General features: G+C 55.4%; 1 protein-coding gene across 1 annotated transcript in view; it reads left to right on the forward strand.

Moving 5' to 3' along the window:
• ENG (endoglin) overlaps positions 1–8,905 on the forward strand; it is a 29,848-nt gene extending 20,943 nt beyond the window's left edge. Inside the window, exons 5-15 of the mRNA XM_082470209.1 lie at positions 304–469; positions 772–901; positions 1,344–1,518; positions 1,782–1,924; positions 4,199–4,336; positions 4,559–4,597; positions 5,109–5,225; positions 5,552–5,803; positions 6,853–6,907; positions 7,906–8,007; positions 8,134–8,905. Of these exons, the coding sequence (XP_082326335.1) occupies positions 304–469; positions 772–901; positions 1,344–1,518; positions 1,782–1,924; positions 4,199–4,336; positions 4,559–4,597; positions 5,109–5,225; positions 5,552–5,803; positions 6,853–6,907; positions 7,906–8,007; positions 8,134–8,258 (1,442 nt within the window). The 3' untranslated portion in view covers positions 8,259–8,905. The remainder of the gene's footprint in view (positions 1–303; positions 470–771; positions 902–1,343; positions 1,519–1,781; positions 1,925–4,198; positions 4,337–4,558; positions 4,598–5,108; positions 5,226–5,551; positions 5,804–6,852; positions 6,908–7,905; positions 8,008–8,133) is intronic.
• Positions 8,906–8,977: the final 72 nt, after the last annotated feature.

Consider the following 8,977-nt stretch of genomic DNA (forward strand, 5'->3'; position numbering starts at 1 on the left):
CTATAAGAAAGATAAAAGGGGGATGATGTGCCGGTGGTTGCAGGGCTACATCTCTAGCATATGCCATGAGTTCATACCTTAACTTAACCCTGTGTTGACGGATGAGGAAACAGAGGCCAGGGACCTCCCCTGGGTCCCTCTGCTGTAAGTGGTGGAGGGGTGACTTGAACCCCGGTCCTCCCATGCCCCCCACTCTTTGCTGCTCCATCCTGCCTGCCCCACCGTTTCTGTGGCTGAGGATGGGCCTCTGTATTAGATGCCAGGCTGCTCGAGGAGGAGACATAAGTGCGCTTGTCTCCGCAGCCCCGAGGTCACCGTCTTCCTGCAGTCTGGAACCCCACAAGGACATGGGCCACACGCTCGAATGGAGCCCTAACGCCCAGGCCTCCGTCCGTGGCTGCCGCTTGGAAGGTGTGGCTGGCCACAAGGAGGCACACATCCTGAGGGTCCTGCCGGGCCCAGAGGCCTGGTAAGGGTGCCCGCCCCGCCCCGCCAGCCCCACTCCCTCTAAAGCCCCGCCTCTGTCCAAGCCTCAGCCCCGCCCCTGGCCTGGTCAGAGTACTGTCACCCCCACCTATCTCGGGGCCCCGCCCGTTTCCTCGTCCACCCCACGGACCCACGACCAACCAGGTTAAGAGCGCAGCCGCTGCCCACCCGACCCCAGGTCTTGTCCATGCCCCGCAAGTCCGGGTCAAGCACCAACCCCCGGCACCCCGTCCCCTGCACCCCGCGCTACCGCCTGCTCTGATGCGGGGGTCTGTCTCCCCACAGGCCCCGGACAGTGACCGTGAAGGTGGAGCTGAGCTGTGCTTCGAGGGATCCCGACGCCGCCGTGCTCATCCTTCAGGGTCCACCCTACGTGTCCTGGCTCATCGATGCCAACCACAACATGCAGATCTGGGTGAGACCCCGTTCAGGCCTCCCCAAGGCTCCCCAAAGAAAAACACCAAACTCCCTGCACCATCACCCCAGCCCTGAGCCTTTATACATGATGATCCTTCTGCCCCCAACCTCTCCTTCTGTGCACTACCTATTCTTCCTTCAGACCTTCACCTAGACGTTACCTCCTCCAGGAAGCCTTCCATGATCCCTTAGGGAGGCCCCTAACCCAGCCCACAGGGTCAGGGAATTTTCCTGCAGAGGTGAACTCCAAGCTGAGTTGAAAGACGAACAGGAACCGGTAGATGAGGGGAGGTGGCCCAGGCAGGGGAAACAGCAGGAGCGAAGGAGAGAGCAGGATCGAGCCCTGGCAGACCCTGACTGGCCTGCAGGTGCCCCCGCCAGGCTGTGTGCCCCCTGACTGTGTCTGTAGCTCCCTGCTCTGCCTCTCTCCCTGCCATTAGACCACTGGCGAATACTCCTTCAAGATCTTTCCGGAGAAGAACATCCGTGGCTTCCACCTCCCAAACACAACCCAAGGCCTGCTGGGGGAGGCCCGGAGGCTCAACGCCAGTGTAGTAGCGTCCTTTGTGGAGCTCCCTCTGGCCAGTGTCGTCTCTCTGAGGGCACCCAGCTGTGGTGAGCACCCGGCTCCCTCCCTCGCCCCCCTCCCTTCCCCTGCCCTCTCCTTGGATCTGTAGCCACGCCCAGCTGCTGTGTGTGTGTGTGTGTGTGTGTGTGTGTGTGTGTGTGCTGGGCAAGTTGCATCAGCTGGTCGGAGCCCCATTTTCCTCACCTGCATCTCAGGGACACTGAGAGTACCTAGCTATAGAAGTGCTTAGCGCTTAAGAGCACAGCGAGCCCGCAGTGACTGTCTGCTGGCCGCCTCTGCTGCCCTGCAGGCAGTGGGCTGCAGCCCTCACCCACGCCGGTCCAGACCACCCCTCCCAAGGAGGGCTGCAACCAGGAGCTGCTCCTGTCCCTGATCCAGCCCAAGTGCTCCGACGACGTCATGACTCTGGTACTCAACAAAGATCTCATCTCGGTAAGGGAACTCCTGGCCTCCGGCCCAGCTGACATGGGCAACTGGTCCTTCCTCTAGCCCAAGAATCCTGGGGTCCTAATCCAGGCAGGAGGACAAATCATATCCCTCTGCAAGCGTCAGTTTTTCCACTTGTAAAATGGGGTTGATAATGGTCCTTACCATGTGGTGAGAATTACATGAGGTGTGACGACCCAGCCAGATGTGGAACAGTAAGTGCTCAGTAAATAGATACTAGGTAGTCGTCATTATTAATCCTAAATGGAGGCTGAGCTGAGTGGCCACTTAGAATGTCTATACAGTATGATCTCTGCCTAATTGAAGAACAAAGATGTTTATTATAAAAATAACACAGGCTCTTTTAAATGTGGAAAAAATTAGAAGAAAATCTCAATCACCCCATCCAAAGACAATGGCTACCAACAATTTGGTGGATTTCTTTCTGGAATGTTTTTTCTGTGTATTTCTTATACAGTGTAATCATATTGGATGCAATTGTCTGTTTCCTGCTATATTCATTTAAGGTATTTTTAAAACTTTGACATATGTACTTAATAATATCACTTTTTTATTATTTTTTTAATATTGATTTATTTATTTGGCTGTGCTGGGTCTCAGTTGCGGCAGGCGGGCTCTTAGTTGCAGCATGTGGGATCTTTAGTTGAGGCTTGCATGCGGGATCTAGTTCCCTGACCGGGGACTGAACCTGGGCCCCCGGAATTGGGAGCACGGACTATTAACCTCTGGGCCACCAGGGAAGCCCCAATAACATCACTTTAAAAGCACATCCAATCCCACGATATTGACATGCCATAATTAACTCCTCCTCCCTCCTTAGACATTTGGGTTGTTTCCAATTCTGTAATATTATAAATATACAGAAAGTGTCATTGTGCATATGAAATTTTTCTTTAAATAGGACTATTTTCTTAGGATAGGTTTCCACATTAGTGAGATTGCTGGGTCAAAATGAGTGAACATTCTGGAAGTTTTGATACATGTTGCCAACCGGCTTTCCAGTAGATGATTCCAGTTTTCACTGCTGATTAATGAGAACACTTTGACTCTCTCTCTCTCCAAATTATTATTTTTTGTCTAAAAAACTTTTTGCTGATGTGAGAGTGGGAACACTGTGTCCTATTCTTGTTTGAATTTCTACTTCTTTGATTAGTAGTGAGTTTGGGCTTGGCTTCGTGCGACTGATAATAACCAAAGTCTCTGTGTGCGTTGTAACTTGGTATTTTTCTTGATGATTTTTATTAGCTTTTTACGTGAAGAAAGACATTTGTGGCCCTTTGTCCATCATTCTTATTGAAATAATCTCTCCCGGTTTGTTAGAGTTCTTTAAATTTTGGCCAGAGTGTTTTTTAATTTTTTGGACATTTGAAAACGTTGGGCCATCCTAGCTGGTCATCTTTTCCTTTGTGATTTTTTTTCTAGTCCTTCCGAGGCAGGAAATCTCTCTGCCAGAGCCTTGACAAGTCATGCATGTTCTCAGAGATTTTTAGAATGACGTTTAACTCTACGTCCATGTGGAAGTGTTTTGGGGTGTGGGGTATTGGGGCCTAGGTGAAGCTCCACCTGTCTGCGGCCCATCTCCCCCTCCTCCCTTGCCTCTGCCTGGCCAGACAGATGTCTGGGAGGTGGAGAAGGTGGTGCAGGGACCAGCGATGGCTGGCATTACTGCCGTCCTGTCCCAAGAGGTCTGGATGCATACACTGTAATCCATCGATCTTTGGAACGTTACATCTCCAGTTAAAAAGAATGTTCTAGATCTATAATATAAACATAGAAAGATGTCTGTTATTTATTGTTCAGTGAGAAAACTAAGCTAAAGCATGAAGGACGGTATGATGTCATTTGTTAAAAATGAGGGGAAAAAAGGGACTTCCCCGGCGGTCCAGTGGTTAAGATTCTGAGCTTCCCCTGCAGGGGGACCTAAGATCCCCCATTCCGGGCAGCACGGCCAAATAAAAAGGAAAAAAGAAACCAACAAAGCCACACAATTTCTCTGAGTATATATGTCTGTAGAGAAGAAAACACTCATGATGTCACAGATCTTATTGCTAAGTACAAAAGTGTTTGTCAAGTTCAGGAAAAGTAGTCTTAAATGGTGTGGGATGATGAGAACTAACAAAAATGGGGAAGGGAGCAGAGGCATGGCTGTGATTTGGGACCCCTGGGGGGTGGTCAGTCCTTGGTGCTGGGGTGTGATGGACAGGCCCCCGGGAGCCCCGTGCCTCCTGACGGTGCCCCCTCACCCCAACCCTGGCCCAGACTCTGAGGTGCACCATCACGAGCCTGACCTTCTGGGACTCCAGCTGCCAGGCTGAGGACAGAGATGACCAGTTTGTCTTGCGCAGCGGCTACTCCAGCTGTGGCATGATAGTGACAGAAAATGTGATCAGTAACGAGGTAAGAGCTGTGGTGGGAAAGGTATCAGGGCCAGCTTAATTGGTGCCCCCTGGATCTTCCAGGCTGAGGGGCGTTTGGGAGAGCGGATGTGACGCTCAGTAGGAAGACAAGTTTAACCATTGGTGGGCTCAGTCTCCCCATCCAAAAAAATGGGTGCGTTGGGTGGGATACCCTCTGGGCTCCTTTCTGGCTCTGACCAGCTCCTTGGCTCTGTTCCTGCAGGTGATCGTCAACCTCCTGTCAAGCTCATCACCACAGCAGGTGAGCTGGATGATCACCGTGCTAACCCATCTGGTCCAGGGTCCTGGGGTCCATTCCTGGCCTGGGAGGGAGCAGGCCTCGGGAAATTCAGGCCCTGATCCTGGCAAGCCAATGTGTCTCCAGCGTGCCTCAGTCTCCCCTTCCGTGCAATGGGAGCAGTACTGCTTAGGGTTATGTTCTCAGCGTCTCAAGTCAGAGGGTTCATGCACATATCGGCTGTGTGGCCTTGGGCAAATCACATAAGCTTTCTGGGCCCGAAGGTCCCGTTAATAGTGGCATAGGAAAGGATCCCCATACGGAATGAGCCATCACTGAGATGACGCATGGAAAGCACTTCACGCAGGTCTCGTGCAGAGCAAGTTCTTGATCAATATCAGCTTTGGGTGGGGGGTGGTTTAAGGTGATGATGAAGGTCAGGCAACAACTCTGGACCGTGACTCCTGCTCCCACCCCTTACGTTCCTGGCTGGGTGCCTCCCCGACTGACCAAGCCTCCCTCCCATCTCCCACAGAAAAAGGTGCAGTGCATCAACATGGACAGCCTCTCCTTCCAGCTGGGCCTCTACCTCAGCCCGCACTTCCTCCAGGCCTCCAACACCATCGAGCTGGGGCAGCAGGGCTTTGTGCAGGTACCGGACTTAACCTGTTAGGCCTGCCAACTCCTGGGATTTCTCAGAGCCTTTCTTTCCACCCAATGGAACTTGACTTCCCAGAGGGAGGAGGGAGCCCCCATGGTGCTTGGTGGAGGGGAGAGAGAGCAAAGGCAGAGCTCAGACGCTGGTTGGAATGTCCCCTCTTCTTCCTCATTTGCTCCAGGCAGGCCCATGACTGTCCTTCCACCGTCAAGGTTCTGGAGCAGGAACTCTAGAATGAATCTAGCTTATTTCATGAGAACAGGTAGGGCAGAGAGTTAAGAGTAACTGACCGTACCTCGTCCCCCTTCCTACCCATGCAGGTGAGCGTGTCCCCATCGATCCCTGAGCTCACGATCCAGCTGGACAGCTGCCAACTGAATTTGGGGCCTGACATGGAAATCGTGGAACTCATCCAGAGCCAGGCAGCCAAGAGCAGCTGTGTGAGCCTGCTGTCCCCGAGCCCTGGTGGTGACATGCGCTTCAGCTTCCTCCTCCGTGGCTACATGGTGCCCATGCCCACGACTGGCATCCTCAGCTGCACTGTAGCCCTGCGTCTCAGCACTTGGTCCCTGGTGAGTAGGGGCTGGGCTAAGCTCAGCTTCAAGGGTGGCTTCCGGGTCTGGAGTTTTCAGGAAGGGATGTGATAGACCATGAGGATATGGGACCAGTGGGCGAAAGACAGCCACAGGCAGGCGTGTGGCCTCTGCGTACTAGGGGCACTCTTTCTGCCACCCTACAGCCTTCTGATGGCTGTGTCTTGGACATTGGTAGGATATGCAGCTGCAACCATTAGCTAGCTATCCATCCATCCATCCATCCCACCCAGTCATCTATCCATCTTCCCACTATCCCATCCAGTCATCCATTTATCAGTTGCTACTTCTCACCATCCCACCCAGTCATTCATCCACAGTCCTTCCATCAGCCAGCCAGCCATCCTTCTATGATCCCACCCAGTCATACATCAATCCATCCACCCAGGAATCCATCCGCCCACCCATCTATCCATGTAGTATGATCACCAATGTAATCTCAACAAACAGGAGACCTCGGGGAAGAGGGTTAGTACAAAGGACACAAAATTCTGATTTTCTGCTCTTACTGGTCACGTTTCACCATCCAGTGGATACCTGTTCTCGGACACTCAGCCCTGGACACACTCACACAGTCATCCCCAGGCCCTTGCACTCAGAAGGGTCTCCAGGATTAAAAGCCTCTCTGGTTGTATGAAGCTGGAGAAGCCTCTGGGGCTGCTCCTGAGTGGGCCTCTCCCCCCAGCCACAGTGAGCCTGGGCCTCTGGGCTGACCTGGCTCCTCTCACCCAGGCATTCACAAGGGTGATGGATACAGTGCCCCCATAATCCTCATGGGAGTTGGGGCCCTCTCAGGAACTCACAGGAACCATTCCAGTAGCAGCCAATGATTGTCTGGGCGACACCCTCCCACAGCACAGAACTGCCAGCACTTGCCCAAAGGCTGCCAGCCAGAAGGTGGTGGAGAGGGGGCTCAAAGTCAAGGCCCCAGGTGGGGCTGTGACAGGCCAGGGTCACAGAGGCAGGGAGTAAGCCTGGAAGCTGCTCCCGAAGGCTGTGTCACACACTGTGTACTCTTCCTCCCCCAGGACGTCCAGAGGACTGTCTCCACACGCCTGAACATTGTCAGCCCTGGCCTGCATGGTGAGTTCTCTCTAAGTCTCTCCAGGGTTCCAGGGGCTGAGGTCAGAGTGGGGCACGATGGACGGCCCAGAGGGATGGGTCTAGGCACACAGCAGGGAGGACCCCAGAGAGTAGGGTCCACAGCTGCATCTTCCAGACGGAGAGCCTTTGTTCGTGACCACCCCGTGGGACCGGATTCCAGGCCTTTGCCTCTTCTTGATCCCCAAGGTTGCTGGCTGACCTTGCTGGGGGGCGGGGGATGGGGCCTCCTAGGATGAGACTTGGGGCAGCACCGGCCTCACCTTCCTTAAGGCCCCTAGTGTGGAGGGTACCCCTCAGCCCAGCTCCCTCCAGCCTGGGCAGAAGAGTCCCTGACACTGAAGGCAGAGGTGGGAGAGGCATCTGCCTCTTTGCCATCTCACCTGGGTCTGGATGGAGCCCCTACACCCAGCCTGCAACCACGAGGGCAGGCTAATGACCCCACTGCAGGGATGGAACTCAGAGGTCTAAGGGGAGGCTGCCTGGCCCATAGTCACACAGGAATCGGGAGTGTGGAAAGAGTGAAGCTTGGGAAAACCCAAGAGCAGAGCTGAAGAGCCCTCAGAGGTGCTCTGGCTTATCCCTACCATGGTATAGGGCTCAGAGAGGGGCAGGGACTGACTTCAGGGCACACAGCGGGACTCTGGACTCTCCGGCCCCACTCACACTTTGCTCAGATTATACCATGCATCCTTCCTAAAAATGCATCTCTACCGGCCTTGGGAGGCAGAGGCATGGCCCAAAAGGCCTGGCTGGGCCCTCTGGGTGGACGGTCATAGCAACCACGGCTTAGTGTCAGGCATGGGTGTGATGAACCCATTTGCTAGGTGAGGAAACGGGGGTTCAGAGAAGTCAGGGTCAGTAGCTGAGCTGAGACTGGCACCGAAACCTGTGCTCCTGGCCAGCACAACAGGGTAGGGGGGGGGGGCAGGGAGGCGGCGGCAGTGCTGACCACAGCTGTCCTGCCCTCGGTTGCGCAGACAAAGGCCTCGTCCTGCCCGCCGTGCTGGGCATCACCTTTGGCGCCTTCCTCATTGGGGCCCTGCTCACCGCCGCGCTCTGGTACATCTACTTGCACACGCGTGAGTATCCCAGGCCCCCACGATGAGTGCTCAGGACCCCTCCGCCACCACCTGGGGGAGCCCGGCGAAGCCTCTGGGGGAGTGGGGAGCCCTGGCCGGGGCCCTGACCTCCGCCCCTGCCCCCAGGTCACCCCGGCAAGCGGGAGCCCGTGGTGGCGGTGGCTGCCCCGGCCTCCTCGGAGAGCAGCAGCACCAACCACAGCATCGGGAGCACCCAGAGCACCCCCTGCTCCACCAGCAGCACGGCGTAGTGCCCAGCCCTCGCCCAGCAGGAGAGACTGAGCAGCCGCCAGCTGGGAACCAATGGCCATGAGCTTATCCTGGGACCCCAGCCCCTCCACTCGAGCAAGGATGGACAAGGCCCTCTGTGCCCGCCCCTCCTGCCTCCCTCTCCAAGGCCTGCTGCCAGTGGGGGCACCACCAGCTTGGAACACCTTGGGGTCCCCCCACCCCACCACGAACCTTCAAACCCAGTGGGCCTGGGGTACGGCTGCCCAGGACCACGGAGAGAGAGTCCGCTGCGCTATATGTCCACATTGCTGTAGAAACCCAAGTCCCTGTAATTTTAACCTGGATCCAGTACTCGGTGACGTGGGCTGGGCAGGAGTTGAGAACTCCGAAACGGACTCAGCCCAGCCCACCCAGGCTGACAGCGCCTCCTCCATGGAAACAGAGCCAGCCCAGAGCCACCTGGACCTGCTCCCATCGGCCTCTACATCTGGACTGGCCCAACATTGGCGGGGGAAACAGAAGCCTAGCGGCGCCCAGCCTGGAAGTGAGTGGGGGAGCTTAGCTCCCCCCTGCAACTGTCACACAGAGACCCTCCCCGGGCAGCCAGGCTGCCTGTCCTGGGCCCCCCCCTATATACTCACCACCAATAAATCAGACCATGAAACCAGTGCTGGGCTGGGCTGAAAGGAGAGTGGCACCTAAACTGGGGTTGGGGCGGGGGTGACAGTTCTGGGTTCAA

The sequence above is a fragment of the Balaenoptera physalus genome (genome assembly GCF_965194825.1).
Source record: "Balaenoptera physalus genome assembly, chromosome: 7".
NCBI classification, from domain to species: domain Eukaryota; kingdom Metazoa; phylum Chordata; class Mammalia; order Artiodactyla; family Balaenopteridae; genus Balaenoptera; species Balaenoptera physalus.